Source organism: Protopterus annectens, chromosome 6.part0 (assembly GCF_019279795.1).
Source record: "Protopterus annectens isolate FY-2018-M chromosome 6.part0, PAN1.0, whole genome shotgun sequence".
NCBI classification, from domain to species: Eukaryota; Metazoa; Chordata; order Ceratodontiformes; family Protopteridae; genus Protopterus; species Protopterus annectens.
Window position 1 is genome coordinate 1,666,112,806 of NC_056737.1, and position 23,946 is coordinate 1,666,136,751.

General features: G+C 39.0%; 1 protein-coding gene across 2 annotated transcripts in view; it reads right to left on the bottom strand.

The window, feature by feature from the left end:
* INTS7 (integrator complex subunit 7) overlaps positions 1-23,946 on the bottom strand; it is a 1,158,789-nt gene that overhangs the window by 213,966 nt on the left and 920,877 nt on the right. For both annotated transcript variants that reach the window (XM_044075076.1, XM_044075075.1), the window contains 2 exons: positions 12,733-12,836; positions 1,681-1,749 (listed from right to left, as the gene is read on the bottom strand). In XM_044075076.1, coding sequence (XP_043931011.1) covers positions 1,681-1,749; positions 12,733-12,836 — 173 coding nt within the window. The remainder of the gene's footprint in view (positions 1-1,680; positions 1,750-12,732; positions 12,837-23,946) is intronic.

Consider the following 23,946-nt stretch of genomic DNA (forward strand, 5'->3'; position numbering starts at 1 on the left):
GAAACCAGAAAGATTTAGAGTTACTGCAGTTTTGGAACTGGTTATTAGTAAAGTATGTTTTTGTGTCTGTTATAATGTGGTATTTTGCTTGGTTCCTAAGGTGTTTGAACCTTTGATGATTTAACACAGTCGACTTTATTCCTTTGTTTGAGTTCTTTCCCAAAGCAGTCCCCATTTCCAAATTCCCTTCCATTCCTTGCCTCTTTTTTTTACTGTTACTTTGCCTTTTTGATTCCTCTGGAGGATCTGCCCCAGTATGGTCCATCCCTTCTCTGTCATGATTCTTCTTCTTCCCAGCTTTCTTTGCCCCATTCTTCACCTCTCTCAAATCTCACCCACGAGTCCTACTATGTCCTTTAATGTCCCTTTCACCCCTATTAGTTCAACATGAGTATGACTCTCTCTTAGACTCTCACTTTCTTTCCTTCTCTTTATCCTTTTTTTCACCTTGGGTATGCCCTGCCTCACGGCATCTGCCTGTCTTCTTGTATGTTTCCCTTAGCACGGTACTTTGGCATACCTCTTGATATCTGAAACTCTCCAGCCACATTTTTAAGCACTAGTTCCGTCTCTCCCTCTATTAATCTTTGCCATTTTTCTCCCCAGAAAAATGTTTTGGATGTCCTTGCTTACTGACTTTCTTCCTGCCATGGGGATGTATCTCAGCATACAGCCTACTTAGGCTTATCAGCATTTTCACTAGGTTTACTCAGCCTGTTACAGTTGAAGCCTTTCCTTTCCATTTCATTAGTGTTCCTTCTATTTCATCTGCCACCTTTTTGGTCGTAGTTAATTTCCCTCACTCTACCTGCTGTTTCCCAAACTTCCAACCCTAAATACTTTGTTCTTGATTTCCAACTCCGTTGCTCCTTACTCCCTTCATTGTCCTATTCTTACTCGCACTGTTTTCTTTAGGTTACATTTCAAGCCTGCTTTCTTGCTGACTGACTGTAATTGCTTCCCGACTACATTTGCTGCTCTCATTATGTTCTCTTCTAGAAGGATACAGCCATCTGCAAATAACAGGAATTTGGCCTTTCTTACGTTTTGCAATTCTTCCTCCTTTAATGCCTCCCTTACTTCTCCCACCAGTGCTGCCATTGCTAGAATAAACAGGCTTGATGACACTTGGCATCCTTGCCTGGATCCTTTTGATGTATTCCCATTTGATCCTTATAATTGCTGATGGACAGCAATACTTTGCTTTTATCCAATTCTTAAATGTGTCAGCACCCACCCCCCACAGATTTTGGTTGGGCAAAAATGTCAGTCATTAAAATAAACAGATAAATACATACGTAAATACATACACACATACATTAAATAAATACATTTGGTGTAAAATACCAAAAAATTGAATTTTAGAGGGTAAAATACCAAAATATTTACTACAAATACTGTGCTACAAATCTTTGTTAATATCTCTAATATACCAAAAGGCATCACACATCCAGCTGTATGGCAACTTCCATCACCACTATTGTACAGTCATTTCAGGTATGGGCTGGGATTTGCTCACACTGTCTAACTGTAGTTCATTACTCTCCTTTCCTTTCTGAAGGCTTCCGGGATTCCTCCTTTCAAGTCCTCTTCACCTTTAAATCTCTGCCTTGTGTTACCAGGTGTGCTTACTTTATAACAAAGTGCTCTAAATGTGAGAAAGAATAGAAGTTTCTTTACCTGGCAGACTCTGGATCCAAAATAAGTGCTTCAATTGCATGTGCGATTAACAGGCAACTCTGCTGCTGACTGTAAAAGCTGTTAAGGACAAGGAGGTAATACAAATATATCCACAGCTCTTGGAGTGGACTTCAATTTTTTAACATAAGAAAAATAAAAAAAAATACTTAAGCAAAACCATTCAACAACAGGTTCTCTCTCAAATATACATGGGTAAATCAGTTTTTAAATATACATCAGCAAATATGTCTTATATCATCAGTCTTCTTGTGTTTTCAAATCTTTGTCCTCTAAACAGCTTTCCTGATGTAAAGAATTTTCTTAATCACACTCATTTTCAAATAAGATAAGACAGCCTTTGTTGACTTGACCAAAAAGGCTGAGAGATAATTCATGCTTTTGTGTAAACTAATTTAACTTTGCCTAATTCTTATTATCCTGAAGTGGTTTACTAGCTTCAACCATACAAGGTCAATTAAAGAGAGACACACTCCCGTCTTGGTGCAGGCTGGCTCCGTGGCACAACAGATAAAGCTGTGAAAGGAATCCTGAAGACCTGGGACTGGTTAGTGATCCACCACTGAAGAAGCCAGCAGAGGAAGGATGGACTGTGAACATGATGCTGATTTACCCATCTTGGGAGGAACGGAGGTGGACTTATCACTGCAGTGCTGGCACTCGAACAGAGACTGGGTGTACATAATGCAGCCCATTATGGAGATGTGTGTCTGCCTTTGTCAAACCAAGGACAGTACTACTGCACTGCATTTGAAGAAGCACTCACGTGCTGGAAAAAGTGCTAAAATTCTCTTTAGTCAGAGGGGTTCACATGCCAGTCACAAGGGTAGAGTTACAGCTCATCAGAAATGCCCTGCAGCTCTGCATCATGGATGAGGTTGCTTCCAGATGGTGGAGCTGTCATACCGTTTTCCAGCCTGGGGCCAAGTGAGACTCTCTGGCTGCTGGGATGACCTTGGTTTCCCCTTAGAAGAGCAGTAGACTTAAAGGAGGCAAAGTGAAGCACTAAGTACCTTTATGGCTTCCTGGATGATGCCCCCCCCCCTTTGTAAGCTCTTACCGCAGGCATTATACGATCTTCTCTTTATGGGGACCAAATTAGCACAAGCTCTACTGAAGGAAGGCAGATGGCCAGAAGCTAGGAAATCAAAAACATATTAAGAACTGTTTTTTTTTTGCTTTTAAAATATCTTCATTACTGCTGTTAGTGCATTTAAATAGTCTCATCCTCATGACTTCTGTTGTCCACACGTTTAGGACTTGTAAATCTGTGAATTCTTGTGAGCTACAGAGCTACCTAATCATAACACCCTCTCATTAGACTAGCCAAGGTCAACAGTTCTAGCTTCCCTCCTTAACCTATGGTGTTAAAATATCACATTGAATACCCCTACAGTGACACCAGCATGGATCCCTGAAAAAAACAATATATTCAAATTTATGAACTGGTGTTACCAGGTTTGTGAAAAGGCTTAACAAACGTTTTTGTTTAGTCAGCTCTGACTACTGACTTACTGCCTTCTCTTTTTTAACATCATGATTACATGCATCTAATAAGTTCTATCGTCATATATGTTCCACTCTAGACATACCAGACCTACTGAATACCCCTTTAGCAGACTCACTTTTGACATACCAGCTTAGGACTCCATCTTCTGCAATTCCTGGAAATGACCCCCTCACATAACCAGAAATTTAAAATCCTACCTATTAGATTCGTCTACCTGCCCATATTCCCACAGCACTAAACTAATACTTTCTTTCCACTACTATATACAGCTTTGTGCTGCAGCTTCTAGCCACAATCTGCTAACACTGAAGAAGAAAATTATCTATGATGCAAGAAAACATACAGTGACAGTTTGGCACAGTTGGTTAAGGCTGTGAGCTGCAGTTCCTGTAATTCAGGATTTGATTTCCCTCAGCTCTCATTTGCCTGCTTTGTGACCTTGAGCAAGTTACTTAATCAGAGAACGCTACTGGGTCACCCCAGTGGGCCTACCTAGTTAACAAATGGGTATTGTTATTATTATTAAGTCTTATCAGCTTCTCTTCTAGTAGGCAAGCAAAACAGGAAGGATTTTCCAAAAGAAAAATGGAAAGGGAAGTCACCTTTACAGACTTAAGATGATTAAATTAATAGATTCTTCAGTGTAACACAGAAAGGCAGATATCAAAACCACTCTTCTGTGGCTGTTGTTATAGAGATTCACCATCTCACAACAAAAGGTGATGCATATTCTTTTCCCAGTCCTTACCATGTCAGTACGTTTGAAGAAAGGTAAGTACAGGAGACTAGAACAGTGAATCTAATGACAGTGGAAAATGCCCCAAGATGAAAGTCAAACCACACACTGCAATTACCAAATCTGGTGAAGTTCAGTCATATGACAGTCACCAGTATAACAATGATAAAGTGTTGCAAACGGAGTGCGGAAGGTAAGAGCTAGTGAGGTAGATCAACAGCAGTGACATATATGAGTGAAAAGAAGGAAGACTTCCTTACAATGTATACTAAGGAGGCAGCAAAATAAATATAAAAGACCCCAAAATGCACTCATTGTCCATGGAATCAATAGAGAAGAACAACTAAAGGAAAACTATGAGCAGGAAGAAATGTTTTGCCCTATGACCTGAGCACTGCTTGTACAATTCTTGCTTAGTATCAATTTATAATGTATTCTATCGTCAAATGGCACGGTAGGGGATTATCCATTCTGACCAGAGTTTGTTTTACAGACAAGATGCCTTCTTCCCACAGAGCAACACAAAATCATGCTATAAACACGGAATAAGACTATTAAACTGAAAAATAAACAAAATCATGCTATTTTTCTCATTTTTTTCCTTAATGGGCCTATTATTCTGAAGTAGAACTCTTGTCCTTCCTCCTCACAGGGATTTCCTCCGTGACTCATGGTTGCTCCATTTATTTTAAGGTTTCAGTAAAAATGTCTAACTGGTCCTCTGCATCTCAGGAATGCCTCTATGGTTTGGGGATTTTGAAAAACTGTTAATGTTCAGAACATACTGGTCCTGACTGATGATTTCCCAGGCTAAGCATCCTCCAATCCCTTCTATGAGGAAAGGGGGGTAACAGGAGGAACAGAAAGGGTGGAATGGTGTGGACTGGGGGGATTAGCACAACTGAGACACAATTGATTCCTTGGGGAGATCACTGCCCTGAGGGCCCCAGGATTTTCCTTCAGCCTTCCTTCCCACTGTCTTTTGAACGTCTACTTCTTCCCTTTGCAATACTTGGTTTTGTCCTGTTAGGGCATAATGATCAAGATTCAGCTATGTAGTTTCTGCTAAGTTAGGAGCTTGGGCCTGAAGTAGCTTCTTAACTGACTGCATGGTCTTGCCCTTTTCCTCCAAACTCTTGAATAGTGCTTCAGCACAGGATCCATAGATTTATTAAAGAGCTTGTTTTACATGGTCTGAAAGGGGCTGAGCTCTCAACTAGGCATATTACCAAATAATAGTAGCTGCTGCCCCATGTGATAAGCTCATAACATCATAGCTACATTCCTGGATTGCTTGACAAGCTAACCTGACAGGTCACACAGTGCAAGTATTTTGTGCATCAAATCCTTATCCTGTACCTTTTTCTTTGTCCTTCTCTTTCTCCAGCAGGGACTGCTGAGAGGTAAGCATGTGAGTTTGGTATTTCAAAGCTCTGAAAGATGGGGTAGCAGAAGTGTAAACCTCCCTCCCAAATCCATCAAGAATCCAATTATCTGTTACTGGAAAAAGGGCTCCCAAATGGAGCCAAAACAGATCCCTTACTGGAATTCAATGGACTATAACTGGAACAGCTGCAGGATTCTTTTAAAGGAATTTGTCTAAATCCTAGAATCTACAGAAGTGGTTAGTTTCCTCAGGGCAGATGGGAGGGAATATGGTTGCACTGGTGAATATATCCCCCAGGACATCCAGGACTGAAGGAAGAGAAAGTCCTCTATGCTTAGGCAGGCCCATGAAAGGCCTGTATCTGATCAGGGACTGAGTATTCCTTAGCTTTAGACTGAACTTCTCCATTTTATGAAGAATGTCTCCAAAGGAGAAATACTTTGGTGAAGAACACAGGATAACATGTATTCAGTGTCTGATTCATATGCAGCAGACAAGCCAGTTCATCAACTTCAGATTCAAGGAAATCAGACCCCCTCCCCAAATACAGGTCCTACCTTTCTCTTTTGAGACATGGCCCCAGACATCACAGCTGCTTGGATTTTAGAAAGGACATGAAATCCTGAGCCAGTTGGGCCAGTTATTTAAGAAGACAGAAAAATGCCTGACCTAAGCCAAGGTTAGCTTTCTCACTCCGGCTTACTCCTCTGTGCTTTGTGTCTCCTGGTTTCAGATAAAAACTCTCTGGAGGTCTCAGGTGGCAAGCAGAAGACTGATATCTAAATTCAGTCATCAGGGACTTCATCATGGACAAATACTTTGGGAATACTGCCTTTCCCTTCCCATCGGTAACAAGAATTCAAGCCTCCAACACCAATGGGCCCTTCGTATCAGGAGTATGGCAGAGTCCTTGGCCCAGGAGTACATGACAGACACCAAAGGCATGGTATTCCTGCAAGGTGCTTGCACTAGAGGATTTGTCTGAAGCAACTATGAGAATGGGTTGGAAAAGTACTTCTATGTACCTGGAATTACCTGACCTACGAAAACCTGAATCATTCATGAAGATGTTCTCCTTTTACTGACACTTCTCCCTTGTCTCTTGTTGAAATGTTGCCAGTGGCCCTGGCCCTTGGTATCAGGAGGTGTGGCAGAGTTACTGCTCTGAGACTACATGTAAAATACTGAAGGCATGTCATCCTAGAAGGTGTATGAGCAAGAGGATTTCTGACACCACAGCAACTCAGAATTGGCTGCAAGCTTCTCATATGGATTATACCTGGGGTGAAACTGGTTCACAATGGACAAAAGCATCATGCAGCATCGTCTGATCTGTCCCCTAGTAGCTACAAATATTACTAATGAGTGACTACGTGGACAGTCAAAATAGTGTTCTTCCAGTTTTTAGAGATTGGTATAAGATGAGTTAACTTAGTTCATTCATTCTAAATGCAAAGTTTGAAAGATATGGCAGTTAGCTGAGGGACCTGCTTCTCACTGAAACAGAGGAGAACACGCTCTTGTTCACCTTGCCAGAGTTTTGGACTACTTATTAAGAGGTACTATGTTGGTTTGCATTTTGTCTGCATTCGTGTGCATTTTGATGGCTTGATTAATGAAAACATCAGGTCTTGCTCTAAATTCAATCTGCCTGATTACTAAGACTCAGATTTCAGGTATGCACCAGAGAACGTTCGGAAATATTGGAAGAAACAGCTTTTTACAACTGAATCAAGACACTGAAGACTGAACCTTCCAGTCAAACTCCATAGCTTGAGGAAGGATTGTATTTATATTGCCTCCGCTGTCCATCTCGGGGCCTCATCCGTTGTTACGACTGACCATCGCTTTTCTCTCCCAACTGTCATTTTTACGCAGCTGGACGGCATCGGGTATTAGTGGCTGCACAGTCCCTACTTCTTGGGGGAAGAGTACAGTAAAGGTTCACAAAACGCCCAACAGCAACACCATTACAGAAACATAAGGAAATGGCAATGAGCAACAAAGCGCCGCATGCAAGAAGAACCTAAACTCTAGAGTGAAACAATTTTCAACGTAAAAATTAAGGAGCGAAACCAAAACTAAAGTGCAGATTAATGGAATACATTTATCACAAAATGAAGAGTAACCAAGGAAGAAGAAACGGTTATTGGAACTGTAACTGTAATATGTGGCTACCTTGAAGTCGGGCCTTAAAGAGGTATTTTTCTACATCTTTTATGATCCCTTGAAGATGTATTTTTTGGACTAGGGACTGTGCTTATGTGTCAACGATTCTGTCTTTTTAAATGGAACTGGTTTCTTCAAATGAATTCAGAGCATTTTTTTTATGTTTAGGGGAAAATTGATCTGTTTTTTTTTTTTTTCAAGTGGACTATCTGGTGTGTATGTGTTAACGGATCTGTCTTTTCCAATGGAACTGGCTTCTTTAAATGGATTTGGAGCATTTTTTGTTGTTTAGGTGATAATTGAACTTTTTTTTTTGTTTGTTTTTTTTCTCTCTCAAACAGATTTGCTCTTTTCCAACAAATCGGGTACACTATTACAAACGCTAAGGTTTTTTCTTTGCTTAACATTACATCTGGATGGATTGGACTTGGATTAATAACAGGTCATGTATCTGGGACCTGTTAAGACCCTTATGTATTACTGGATGTTGTCTATGGGTCTTGGGACTTAATTTACAATCTTAATTTGGTTTATGGTTTGAATTTTACATTTGCTGGCTCCATTATATTGGACGTCAACACAGAGTTACATGAACCTTTACATCTAAGGGTGTGTATGTATCCACCTCATTACATTTATTTTGATAATAGGCATACAATAGTCCTGGGATCACTTTGGACATATTGGCTATGAGGGAGATAGTGAATATATGTGTATAGTTTGATATGCACAATCATTGCACTCTTATAATTATATTGTAGAGGCAATTACAGTTTTGGTTTTGCCTCTCATCCAAATATATTTGTGCTCCTTGTCACCTGATCACCTCCCTCCACCAATTACTACTACTGGCCACACCCCCAGGAAATTACACCTACTTTTGTACTCCTCTCACTACTACCATACCTTAGAACCTACTCTCAATCCTAAGGCCTTACACCCTCTATTTCCCGCTATACCCTAACATGTTTCTTCTAGTAACTTTCCTCCTACTATCATTCTCTTCCTTACCCTACATTACATCCATTCAACACATTTAACCCCATAGATAATACCACCTTATCATACAACACATACTTTAACACCTATTAACACATATACCAACTCTACTATCTGTCCAACATTATTTAAAGACAACATAATACTATATACTAATAAGACCCACCTTCCAAATCCTTACTATAGGAAATCCCCTTTTAAAGTTTTCACAAGTACAGCACTCACAATTAAGCATATTCTTAGCACAATACTCCTTATATCAGGAGACATTCACCCAAACCCAGGACCCTGCTCCACTACCCTAAAATATAAAACTCAATCAGACCTACTGATCATAAATATCAATGCCAGAAGTATTTCAAACAAACTCCCAGACCAACATGCATTAATTTCTCACCATTCTGCAGATATTCTCACTATCTCAGAAACCTGGCTCAAACCCTCTATCTCAAACAATGAAATTCTCCCACCAGGATACAATAAGGTTAGAGAGAACAGGCAGGAAAGGAGGTGGAGTTGCCATTTTCTTTAAAAATTCACTTAAACCCCAGCCACTTCAAACCTCCATACCCATATTTCAGAACGCAGAAATCGTAGGTGCCACTTTATCTGTGAACAATGAAAAACAAATTAACATTTTATGTAGCTATATCCCTCCTGGAAATAACTCCCATACTATAGAGGAAATTCTTCAGTGGCTCAGTCAAAACCTTCCACGTGAAACAATTGTACTAGGAGATCTAAACACTGACTGGATAGCATGCAACTCAACTAACCCCTCCATTCCAATAAATTTCTATGGATTTGCCCAATTAATCCAAGAACCCACAAGAATAGACAAAAAAAAAACCCAAAGACAGTCTTATTATTGACTGGACATTCATAAACTATCACACAGGACTTCTACAAGATGGACTAAGCAACCATCTCCCTACTTTTCTCCTTAGGAAGCGTGCCAATATCACAACGCCCATAGTCTATGGACAAGTCAGGGCCCAACAAAAACTTAAACCCAGAGGAACTAAATGACACTTTAAAACAATGCAACTGGGAGCAACTAAAAACTCTAGACCTAGACCAAGCAGTCGAATATTTCAACAAAACATTCACTAGAGTTCTAAATGCAAATGCCCCAATCAGAAAAATTAGAGTCGAAGCAAACTATCATGGCTGAGCAGAGATGCAAGAGCCTTATTAACATCTAGGGACTCAGGTTGGAAACAATGGAAAAAAGACAACTCCAATCAAAGTAAACAAAACTATAAACAACTCAGGAACCAAGCCAAAAAACAAACAAAACTGCTTCCTCAGTTTACAAAACAAACACTCAAAAAACCCCACAAAATTCTGGAACACCTTAAACTCACTGCTAAGACCAGGTAAAACTACCACCCCCACTCCTAAATCCCCAATAATGAAAATAGCAATATCGTTACCCAACTAAACCATCACTTCATAAACTCAATTCACACTTTAACCAGCCAATTCACCAAACACAATGATCTAACCATTACTACTAAAATAGTGCTCCAAATAACTCAGCAAAACTCTAAAATAACTCACCCCCTTTACCCTCTCACCTGTTCCAATTAGCAAAATTAAGAAGCTCATCTGTAAACTAAAACCTACAACTCTTGCAGCCGATGAAATACCTGAAAACTTTTTGAAAATAGTAGCTGACTCCTTATCTTTCCCCATCTCAATACTTATCAACCGGTCAAAGAAGGCTATGTTCCTCAAATCTGGAAAATCTCCTACATCACGCCACTACATAAAGGTGGTAGCTCATATGACTTTTCCAACTATCGACCAATAGCCATTTTCTATCCTTTATCCAAGCTCTTAGAGAAATGTATCCACTCCCAGGTTCTCCAGTACTTAACCTCACATAATCTTCTTTCCCTCACTCAACATGGCTTCTGCCCTCACCACAGCACAACTACTGCTCTTCTGTCTTTCATAAATAAAGTTAACCAGCTCAGAAGCAATAATAACTTTGTATCTGCTATCTTCCTTGACCTTTCTAAAGCTTTCGACATGGTTTCACATCCCCTACTACTTGATGCCCTCTCTGCCCTATCCTTTGACTCCCCTACCATCTCCTGGTTCAAAAGCTATCTATCAGACAGACAGCAAGCTGTCCAATGGCATGCTGAGCTATCATCCCTCCTCCCTACCTCTCTATAGGTGTGTACCTCAGGGGTCAATACTTGGCCCGCTATGGTTCTCTATTTTCACAAATAACCTATATACCTCCTCCAAACAAGCCACATTAATACAATACGCCAATGACTCAACACTTACCTGTGCAGCCCCATCTCTTACCACCCTAAACAAACTGGCCCAAGACTCCTTCTCTTCTGTAGAAGGCTGGATCTCTGACATCCAATTGATTCTCAACCCTGATAAAACAAAACTTCTCTTGTTTGCCCCCAATAAATCCAGATCCACCTCCCTAACCTTCTCAATTACATCTAGAAATGGCACAGTCATCTCTCCCTACCACACATACAAAACTCCTATGAGTGGAAATTGATAAAAATCTGTACTTCGACATTCACATAGCTCAAACTATCCAGAAGGTCCACAAAAAATGGGTACTCTTTATAGACACAAGAATTTTCTCACTGACAAAGCAAGAATCACCCTAACCCAAACTCATCTCTTATCCACACTACTGTATGCTGCACCCATATTTACCCATATTAGATAAACAGACCTTGACAAATTTGAGGGATGTTACAACAGATTTGCTAAATTTGCAAACAACTCCCCTTTCAAAACCCACCACTGCAAAGTACTTACTGACCTTCAATGGCTCAAATTACCACAATTACTTAACTACCAACAGCTTACATGTGCTTTTAATATCCTAAACAACCCAAACAAAACTCCATCACTAAAACATCTACTAACCCACTACTCTTCTAATCGTTCTCTTAGATCTTACCTCTCCTTAACATCACCACTGCCAACAATACTGCTGGCAAAGCCCTAAACTCCTACAAAATAGCTAAATACTGGAACACTCTCCCCTCTAGCATAACCAATACATCCACAAGCTCCCACTTCAAATCACTACTCAAAGCACATCTTAGAAAAACCTGGATCGGCCCAAGCATCACCTAACTATCCACCTTTTATCCACTGGCACTCCTCTCCATGTTTCTGTCACATAGCCATTTTTTTGTCATGCAAGCCAGATTAAAATATGTATGGTACTATGCTAGCCTTTATTAATAATTAATTGTACTACTGTTTGCTCATTGTATTATATAAAGTGTAATGTGTAGCTGTTAGCAAGAATTGTATTCTTTTCACTTATTTGTAACTCTGGAGTTTTTCTCCCCAGGCCTCCACTGAAAATGGACCTGTTCCAGTTGGACTATCCCAGTTAACAAATGTAAAATAAAATAAATAAATAATAAATAAGCACTGGGACAAGGCAAAACAAGCACAGTGCCTGAAGAATCCTTCTGGGTACACTGCTTCCTACAATTACAAATTTGTTAATTTTGACAAAAATATTATCAGAATCAGACATTAGCTAATATCAATAAGTAGCTAAGAAAGGATAAGAAAATCCTCTAGGTACTTTTTTGCTTCTGTAAGCAGGCAGACCAATGGTCTAACAGTGCTATATTGCAGGCAGTTCATAATACTGCACAGCAAGAAAGACATGAAGACAGCACCAGCCAGCACACCTATTACACCATTAACTTTCCTTCTGGTAAGTAGGGTGCGGGCTGAGGCCCAGGGGTTAGGTAGAACTCTAGAAGTTGGGTGGGCTAGTTGGGCTACCTGCAGGCAGGAATCCCAAGAGTGAGGGCTGCAACAGTGAATATTATGATAAAATTTGAAGGGAGAAAAGCATTTTGTTGAAGCTGGGCAGTAAACACCGGAGTGTTTAATGCAGCAGTGTCTTCAGTGTAAGTTATTTGGTTAAAGATGTAAGCAACTTGCTGACAGCAGTCACAATTCCAAAAATGCAATCACAAATCTCCATATCATGCTTTGGTATTGACAGAATTCTTGGCACCCCAGCCATAAAATACCTCTTCACAATGAGCTTCCATGATGTAGGTCACTACACATTCTATTACTGTCTCCTCCCACTTAACACTGCTTGGATTCTAAATCACAATTTCCACAATGATTCAACAGGTAACTTTAAACAGCTGAATAAAATATGAAGCAAACTTTATCCCAACGACCACCATACTAGCAGGATACAGTTCTACATTCCTCAAGGTAGCAGAGTCAGCATCGAAGGAAGACTGGTACAAGTTACTGTAAAGGGCAGCAAGGTTTCGGAACTCTTCCATGCAAAGCTTCATCTGTAACCAAAGAAATAGATGTAAAATGCCTTAAACGTCAAACAAAAGCTGAAACAGTTTTTATTCTGTACTGAAATATAAAATGAAAGACTCCCAAATGATATTGCAATTATATCTAACAGCTCCCTTTACTACTGTAAATAATTTTCTACTTTGTTAATCAGATGAAGCCAAGTAAGCATATTAAAATTCAAGCAAGCATACCGCCTTTAGAATGGAGCCCCGGTACGAAAGTTCCAAGAATAAAATACATAATGAGTAGCTTATCAACACCACAAGAAGTTAAGAAGCATTTTTGCAAGACATCCATATTATACACAGGACGACTGCACACCTGCAAGTTTGCAATAAACACTGTGATGATTATAGTAGGTGCATGATCTGACAGTTGTTTGAATGGTCTGAAAGCTTACTATTAAATACACATGCTCCAGCGAAATATCATTTCTATTTAACTGAGCCCAGTTATTGCATCTTGGGGAATAAATGTTTAAATTCTCTGCACAACTCAAAACGAAAAAACAAACTGATGAAATACCGCTTTTGCAGGTCGCCACACCTGTAAGAGACCTCTAAGGAACTCCTGGTAATCCAAAATATAATCAAAACTTCAATCAAATTCTGTATTCAGAACGCCAATAAACAAAAATACCAACATGAAAAATATTATTAAGCTTAAAACAAAGCTTTTCTTCTTCAGAAAGCAGACTTACAAACAAAGCATCTGTCCCCTTTTATAAGCATCATAGCTCCACTCAAAATACGCCCACTTAAAAACACACATCAAAATTGATATCAAATGTCAAATATCAAATAAATACTAAACATCATTTGATATCAATTTGTGGGTTGTAGTTTTTATTTAGTTGTGGCATTAGTCGAACGGCGCTTTTGTGCAGACTTATAAGGGTTTTGAATTGGCATTATATGCAGTTGCACTCTTTGGCGTTTTTCCTGTGCTTGATAAAGGGCTTACCAAGCACCTTTGATTGTACTTATTTATAATGCTAGTATTATTTAACGTACCAGCGGGTTAATAAGTAGTCAGGGCTGCTAGGGTATGCGGTTATCAGATGCATTGTTTCTTTGTTTCCTAGCGGTTAATTTTTAGTGCATTGATGTGTGTTTTTAACGGGGCGTATTTTGAGTGGAGCTATGATGCTTATAAAAGGGGACAGATGCTTTGTTTGTAAGTCTGCTTTCTGAAGAAGTTGGTGCAGAGCGCCGACGAAAAGCTTGGTTTTAAGCTTAATAAAATTTTTCATGTTGGTATTTTCGTTTATTGGCGTTCTGAATACAGAATTTGATTGAAGTTTTGATTATATTTTGGATTACCAGGAGTTCCTTAGAGGTCTCTTAGAGGTGTGGCGACCTGCAAAAGCGGTATTTCATCAAATGTTTAAATTTTGTCAGAGCTCCTTCTATTAATTTTATATCTTCTATAACAAATATTCTCATATTCTTCTTCAGAAATCTACCTTCTTTTGTTGGCTGATAAAGTACTTTATTAAAAAGTATGCTACATCTTGGTCAAATAATTCTGAGGTGTACTGCCTGCTTAGAGGGACACGGCATGCAGATGAGTTAAACCATTTTCTCAGAAACCAGTGGGTGTATCTGTTCCTGTCAGGTAAGTAAGATTTCTTTGTGTTGCATCTCTTTACGTCTTGTAAAATGTAAACTTCTTGAGACAAGAAAACGTGACTGTGCAGTACTAACCTAAATTCTTTCACATCATTAGCCTGAGTCACTTGAGGCTGGATGGATTAGGGTTTCTCTTTGCAGAGTTAATTTGGGTCATTTCATCTGTCAAGCTTACACCTAGGACAGCTACAATAAAATCAATAAAGCAACTTGCAGTACATGAGACTGGTTAATGGGTCTCGTTCTGCCATCCACATCTGTTGGAAAAATCAAGACCATGCGTTCATGTATCATATTGCAAACGTGTCATCAGATTGAATCGTCAGACCTCTTCTTCCAGAACTTTCAAGGCAAGAAATAGTGTTCCATGATTCCAGATGATTTGTTTAACATCATCTTTCTAGAGGGGGATCTGACTTCCCTTTGCCATGAATACTAGGTGGGCCCACCAACCCTCTAACAATGCATCCATCATTAAGACCTGCTACTGGTATTCCTGTAGGAATAGAAGATTCACATTGAGACTGGTGAGTGTAGTCTCAAACTCCAAAAAACTGTGAACAGAGGTCCAAGCCTGGACTACCACTACATTTTCTCACAAGATTCTAAATTCATGACCTAATGGATCCTACATCAGAGCAATAATGACCTACAATGAACAGTGTCCAGTTTTGTGAAAATAAAGTTAATCCTCTGAGATGGGCTCAGACAAAAAGTATAGTTATGTAAATAGCACTTACACATAAAATTAGATATTCAAATTCCTCAGTGCTGCAGCAGCCCTTAGACTATATGGGTTTTGTCCTGCCTAGGACTCAACAATTGGTCAGCTGCGAAAAGCTCTGGCTCCCTCTCATAACATCACACTGATGACTGATTGATCAAACTCTGTGGAGGGAAGTCAGAAGACAGAATGAAGGTTTCTTCAAGACATTCTTGCCTATAATTAAAGGAGGAATGTACTCATCCTTAACTTCAAAATGCATCTCCCTATCACTAACTATAAACATATGAATTGTGCCTTTTTTTTTCAGAAGTAGAACAGAAGGAGAGGGCCCTTCTATAGTATGTCTGGATGTTAGGAGGCCGAGCACTTTTATTCCCCCTTGTCACCCCATGGATACATTGTTTGAAAAACTATGTGAATTTGAAATTCAGAATTACATGAACTCACCTGCTAGTTTTATTACCGAGTGTAACTTGACTGCAGAGGAGAATGCATTATTAAAGGACATTGTTAGTAATAGATAACTAAGAATAACGATCCCTGATAAGGGTGGGGGCTCAGTTGTAATGGAGTGTAATGATTATGTTAGCAGGATGCTTTCCATGCTGTTTTCAGACACCTATAAAGAGGTGTAATTAAACCAGTTGCATATAGCATATAGGAATATTGATATCTTGTTAGAGGACATGTTACTAAATGAACAGATATCATTAGAATGGTTAACTTTTGTGAAAGTGCCTTTTCTTAAGATCCCCACCATATTTGGCATCCCAGAGCTTCATAAGAGCATCACTAACCCACCATTACGGCCTATAGTTGACGCAAAAGCCTCTAAAACGTATTGCTTGGCTAAGTACACCGATTTCCATACTCAGGACATATTAAACAACAAACAATGTATTTTTGAAAGATTCATGGGATTTCCTGACAAAAATAGCTTGGTTGAATTTAACCAGGAATATTTTCTGTTACACTGGATGTTCAGAATTTATACTCTGTAATACCTCATGAAATAGGAGTGGACTGGTTTTATGAATATCTTTGCTGTTATGCCAAGGTCTGTAATGAGAAAGCTTCAGTGTTAAGATCTCTTATGGAAATGGTCCTTCACAATAATTACTTTGTGTCAAAAATCATTTGTTTAGGCAGAAAACAGGGGTGGCAATGGGTGCCATCTATGCCCCTAAGATTGCCAATGCAGCCCTGTTAGAGAAAAATGTATTTCTCATGATTTTTTACAAAATGCATACTTACTTACAATTCTTTATACAAACATGTTTGATGAATTATTTAATATTTGTTTATGTTAAAAATGATATGTAGTATAGATCCATAGTTATGCAAACCACAAATATTTATTGTCGTTCTGAGTGTCTTACAACTGCATTTTAATATTAAGCTGCTTCTTCTTTCGGCTTTTCCCGGTCAGGGGTCGCCACAGCGGATCACCTGTCCGCTCATGATTGGCAGTGGTGTTTTATGGTGTCGAGTTGCCAGCCCGGCACCCAACCTTCCACAGAAGGCATACACATACACACACTCACACCTAGGGCCAATTTAGAGTATCCAATCCACCTACAGAATGTCTTTGGGATGTGGGAGGAAACCGGGGCACCTGGAGGAAACACACGCGACTACAGGGAGGACATGCATCTATGCACAGAAGGCACCCCAGCTGAGGATCGAACCGGAGAACCTCTTGCTGTGAGGTGGCAATGCTAACCACTGCATTTTAATATTAAGCTGCAAATGTATTAGATGACTGAATGTAAAAAGAAAGTAGTGTTGAAGGGGTTAAGAATGTTATAAAGACTGGTTTCTGAAAGCAAGAAAAAACGCACTGTATGTAAGTTCTGACCTTCCAGGCTGGGATGGATAGTTATAAGGAATGCTGGGTAGTTAGAATGTACTGGTACTAAAATGTACAAGGTCAGGAAACAGGCCAGGTGGCCTGTACTTTTCTAAAACATTATTGGTACTAAAAAACATGATTGTTCACATGCAGCATTAAGCAAAAAGTACAAGGGTCTGCAAAAATCCTATTTGACCATGTTAGTATTCTGCATGCATGTTACTAATAAGAAATTAAATAAGAGTATGTATTTTTGCTGCTTGATGAGACTGATTTTAAATTGTGTAGATAGTCTCCCCAGCACTGGAGTATGTGGATTTAAATAAAAAAAAATGTTTTGCACATCCTAAAGAGTTATTTTTGACTCAAGACTAAAGGTAATTAATGTTATTTATGTGTACTTTAAACTGCACTTTAACAGTCATTGCTCATTGGGAAATAAATTATGTCCTGGTTCAGAGTTCAAAGACTGCTGGGTCTTCTACGGTAGGTACCTTGATGAATTGATTTTCGTATGGAAGGACAGTATGGATAAATTACATAGATTCATTGATTATCTTAATAAGACTACCGATTTTCTTAGATTTGCATTTGATGTGCAAGGAGACACGGTTAATTATTTTGATGCGATCATCAGCAAGAATTATGAGATGGGGAAGTACGAGTCCACTATCTACAGGAAGCCTTCATAATCTAATGCCTTGTTGCATTTTTCGAGTATGCACCCAATACATCAGAAAAAATCTCTGGTCAAGGGCCAGTTTGTGCGTTTGGCTAAGATGGTATCTGATGACATGGAATTTAGGAAAGAATGTGAAGTACGTAGTTCCATGTTTAGAGTTAGAGGCTATCCTGATGATTTTTTAACTGCAATTTTTTTTAAAGGTTAACAGGGAAAAGACATGTAAGACGGTTCACCCCATTACTTAGGGGAAGTAGTATGGTTACTGAACTTAATTGTACTCAAAGTCCTGAGCATAGACGTTCTGAGAGACCATTGGTTTTAACATATAATAGGAATTTGTCTGAGGTGTGTTCTATCATTAGAAAAAAATGGAGAATATTTTGTATAGATGAGCACTATAAACAGATTGTAGGGAAAAGCCTGTTATTGTGTACAAGAAGGACATGTGTTTTAAGAACTTATTAGAAAATGTTGGTACTAAGCCTGGGGTTGGAAAAATGGCTAAATGTGGCCATTGTTCCCAATGTCCATTCATTGCTGAAGGCAAAGAATTCAATGTGGAAGGGTTTGGTAACATTAAGTTACAGGGTAAATTCTAGTGTGGTAGTAAAGGGGTTGTTTACTTGGCCCTGTGTAAATCCTGCAGTGGATTTTACGTTGGAAAAGCAAAACTGAGTCTTAGAAAGAGAATTTACCAGCATATTTACAATATCAGGAAGAAAAATGATAAAAATGCTTTATTTAAACATGTGGATTCCAACCCTTCACGTGAATTCAGATTTGTGGTCATAGACCAGGTGGATTTGCGGCAGAGGGGTGGCCCTAGTGATGTTTTTTTAAAATTGAAGTGACAGATAAAAAATAATGCCACAGTTATGCCTGGTCTTAATGATGCAATGTCCCTAAGTAGTATATTGCAGTCAAAGGAACCTTATTTTCTATAGATTTAGGGTTGTTGTGTTGTTCTGTATGTTTTACTGTATATATTATTATTCTGAGATTAATTTATAGCATATTTATATATGTATTTTTATTGTATATAACAAGAAGTGTTTTTATACATACTGCTTGCTTTTTATATGTAACCTTTATGAGAAAGAGGTCATGTGATTATTTCAGTTGCCTTGGAAATGTTAATTCAAGGGAGGGTTTTTTGTTAATCAAAGTGGGTATTTATATTGTGATTTTAGATTTAGTAGTTATTCTGATGAAGACAGAATGAAGGTTTCTTCAAGACATTCTTGCCTACAATTAAAGGAGGAATGTAGTCATCCTGAACTTCAAAAGATATAATATTATAAAAAATATATATCTCCCTACAAGTAACTATAAGCACAAAATTTGGGGAGGAAAGTGGGTGCTGCTACTGCAGCAGTGAGAAATTCAAACCTCTGCTGTTATGGGTAACTGCAACTTACACAACTCTACAGTGTTCATCATAAGCTATGTGGGTTGATTAATGAAGCCAATCAAAGCTGGGAAAGAAGAAGCGTGTGGATCCACAAATTCCTGGAGAATGGTCCAAGCAAAACCTGTCCTGGACCTAGAAAAGGAATTCAGTTTACAATGCTTTGTAAATGTATGTACAGAGGTCCATGTTGCCATATCTAGAATACTTCTGTAGTCCACCCCTTTCCAAAAGATCACTGAAGAAGCCAAGGCTCTAGTAGAAATGTGCTCCGGGTTTACTATTAAAATTTCGAAACAAACTCCGTCGACTGTACTACTGTCGAACACGGAAGTTTGAAAACGGTAATATTGATGACAAACAAACAACCTAGGAACGGGTTTTAACATGGGTCGAGATAGGGGAGAGATTTGTAGTTTGGAATAACACTGAACACCTATTTCGACCCAAGTTAAAACCCATTCCTAGGTTTTTTGTCATCAATATTACCGTTTTCGAACTTCTTTGTTCGACAATAGTACAGTCGACGGAGTTCGTTTCGAAATTTTAATAGTAAACCTGTGCTCCGATACCTGCCTCAAACTGGTTTACCATGGTGAGTATAACAAAAGGCAACAGCTGAGGATAACAATCTGAAAACACTGTTTTGACATGGGTTGTCCTTCCGTTGACTCAACATTAACAAAAACTTGCTCTGATTTTCTAAAGGGCTTATTCTGTTAAGGTAGCATCTTACCTGCCTATGCACATCCAGAGTATGTAGAATCCTTTTTCCTCAATTTTTTTAGAATATGGACAGAAGACTGGGAGATTGATGCCTTGCTTCAAAGTAAACTCTGAAACCACTTTGGATATGAATGACGGATTTGATCTTAAAGAAACCCTATCCCAATGAAAAAAAAACAGGTAGGCCTCACCCACCACGAAAGCCTGCAACTCACATACTCCTCTTGCAGTTGCCAGAACAAGATTTATTTATTTCATATTTGTTAACTGGGTTAGTCCAACTGAGTTTGCAAACAAACCCATTTTCAGTGGAGACCTGAGGGGAAAAGTCCCAGCAAACATAAGTAAAAATAAAGTAACAATATACAAATATTAAATAATCACAATACAAAATAATTGTATAAAAAGAAAAGGTTATTAACTATTTGCATTCCATTGATACTAAGCAACCCATTTTCAGTGAAGACCCAAGGGGAAAGAGCCCCAGCAAATATAAACAGAGATAAACATACAGGACAAAAACTATTAAAAACAACATTGCAAATACGAAATTAATTATAAAGAGAAAAACAAAAGAAAAAAAATTATGAACATTAAGGGTTGCATTGATAGCAGTGGATTAAAATTTACTACATATGAGAGTAAAAACAAAAAGATAATCATTGTTCAAAAGAAGGACAATGCATAGACATTGATAGGAAGTGGGGGGGGATAAAAGAATGGGAGGGGGCTATAGTAGTAGAGCTGAGGGTTTAGGAGATGAGTTTAAGCAGAAGTTACTAACAAAGAATGAAAGTTAGGAGATGCAACAGGTTTATACATATTATTGGATATGAACAGTTTTCCATGTAATGAGCCTCAAATCTGTCTGATGAGCAGGTTCAAATGGAGACATTTTTACCAGCATAGAGCTGAGATTCCAAGAACAAGTGACCTATAAAACTCCCTCAGAAATTGTTTCACTAAAAGCAGAGAAGTAGAAGCTACATTAGCAGACATGCGGAAATGGCCTCAAAATATACATTGACAGAGGAATAGAAGAGGCCAGAGGATAGTAACTCTCACAAATATTTCAGCACCAGTGATCTATAATCCCTGATGGGACCATGGTTATTGGCCAGGTACCAACTAGAAAATCTTCGCCACTTACCTATATAATATTTCCTAATAACAGGCTTTCTTGCCTCATTTAGTACCTGTTGCACGTCCTCATGAAACAGGTGCCTAAAATTATCAGAAGTGAATTAGTCATGTAGTTAGTTAATTGAAGATGCCAGAGATTGAGGATTATCAAACTCCTGTTGTCCTGTGTGAGTAGATCTAGTTTTTGAGGAAGCTTGTGATAATTATCCTTGGCCAAGTCCCTAAAAATGGAGAACCAATGTTGCCTTGGACAAAATGGGGTCACCACAATGATCTTCGGAGAATCCTTCTGAATCTTCAAAATTATCCTTGATACCTGTGGAAATGGTGGGGATGGTGGCAAGGCATAAAGAAGCATCTCCAACAACAGGAAAGAAAATGCATCAGTTTTGAAAGGTGGCAAATGGATCTATTTGAGGTGTTCCCCACAACTGGGATCAATTCTTGGAAGACCCTCATGTTCAATTTCAATTCATGAGGATTTGTACTGGTTCTGTTCAGCTTGTCTGCCAATACATTTTGTTCTGATAGGATGTAAGATGCTTGGAGGGTTAAGGAATGCTGTCTTGCTACCTGTCAATCTATCACAGCCAGCCTGTACAGAGGGTCCGACCTTGTAATCCCCAGCTTATGTATCACATCATTGTAGTAGTGTCCATAATCATGTGAAGTGGTCCTGTGGACCACAGATGAAAGGACTTTAAGGCATAGATCACACCCAACATCTCTTTGACAGTCTTTCAGAGTTCTACAGGCCTTGCACCTTCACCCACACAGAAACTGCTCCCCAAGCAAAATCTGAAGTCTCTGTAGTTACAAACTGGAAATATAAGGAGAAAAGGGTAGACCTGCATTCAGAACCATTTGTTGTCTCCACCAGTGCAGTTCCTTTTTGATAAAGGCCATGACTGAAATCTGAAATTCCAAAGGCTTGTGTGTGTGTGTGTGTGTTTACAAAGCAGTGAATTTTTCTCATATGTAACCTGTTGAATGGAATCCCTGAATTAACTTCTCTTTTTCATAAAAACTGCATGAAGACCCAAGTGGCAGAAGGGCCAAGCAAAAGCTCCTTATCTAGTGCATAAGTCAACATTTTCCCACTCTACTTCCTCAGGAAACTTTTGGTTATGTACCCAAGCATATCTTCTCAAAACTGTAGCAGTGCTCTAAACACAGTAACAGCACAAAAATAAACACTCTTTAAAGTATGTTTGGATACTTGAGAAATGTTAGAAACAATAGAATTCAGAAAGGGGGAGTACTCCCTCACAGTGTCTGTACAAAACAGAATAAACTTCCACATATGGGCCTGACAGTTGCTAATGTGAAGAGGAGAACACTACCTTACCAACCTGTCCCACAGCTTGTCTTCCTTGTTCAGTGGAGAGGGGGTGGTAGTAACCAAATCTGTTGCCAGATGGTGAAGAGGTCGATACTGCAGCTGGATCTTTTCCAAGATAAGAAAATAAAATGTTAGTTTGAGGGACTTTATACTGTCTACCCTCCTTTTTGAGGGCTGACGGTTGGGAGTTAAGATCATTATAGGCAGCATTAAATACATCCTCCAATCATGGCAAAATGAGAGGGATGGGTGTAGAACAAGGTATATTCTCTTGTAACATCAGAATATCTCCTCAATTCGGGGGAACATCCACTGCTCCTACAAAAATAACTAATTCATTTGGGAAATAGAGAGAAAATTTCTCCAAAGGAGGTAGAAAGGAGCAAGCTTCTTCTAAATCATTTGCTCAGGAATTTCTTTAGTGACACTGCCCACAGTTAAGGATTTCTAAGCATCAGGCTTAATTGTCTGTTGTGACTGCAAGGCTAAGCTAAGAAAATAATTTCTAACAGACACCATGTCTTTAGATGAACAATGAGTAACCTTCTGCTTTTTCTTTGCAGGTAACACCTATACAGACTTAAGTCTAACTATGAGATGGCAGTACATCCCTAACAAGAGGACTCTTTCCCTGGTTACCTCAAGAAGCATCCCATGAGTGTCTCCTTGACCCAAAGATGATGATTTTCCCATGCCTATAACTGACACTGGAACAGCAGAACAGGACGTAGGTGACTCTCAGTCAATGGTGGCTAAAAGGACTATACCAGGAAAACCTGAAGACGAAAGTGAGTGGTTTGAGGAGCAATGGATGGCCACAACAGATTCACTCATCAAAAGCTGAGACAAGGACTCTGTTATGTTGTTTCTGCTTTTTATGTAGAGCACGCAAACAGCCAGCAGGAAGAAGAGTACTGAAAGCCAGTAAGCAGTGAAGGAACGAGTTGGTTAGAAGGTAAGTTGTCAGAGAAGTGTTCACAAGCAGTACACACGTGCACAACACAGGCACACACATTCCGCCATAGTACCTTTTCCTTTAACTTTAACATAAAACTAGTAAAATCCCTATCAGAAGTAAAGCAGCTATGCACAATGCAGGCTAACAGCAAAGACAAGTAAGTAGTCATGAAACATACACAAGTACTAAATGCATTCAAAATATTTTCTCCCCATTAAAACACTTCAGACCCTTTTCATTCTCATAAATCAAAGAAAATTTTAAAGCAAACAGTACACTTTTATCATAAAATAGCCCCTAAATCACAAAATAAGCCTTTAGTTAAAAATAGCAGTCCCTGACAGGAAACTTCAGATATTGTGATAAAATAAGTTTCTTTAAGGGGAAATATCGGTTTTCATCACAAAACAAAATATTTTCTTAAAAGGCCAACAATTTCAGTGTGGAAGGGCTCCTCTGTGGGGGCTTATCTGCCATAAATGAAGCTTTAAGGATGACTGCTGCGTTTGTAGAACCTCATAGTTGCTTCCTCTACAGGAAATAAAGTAATGATTTTTTCACTCTGACTGCTGATGTCACTCCTCTGATTATTCCAATGAGCAATCAGAGTGAAGGTGTGGGAAGA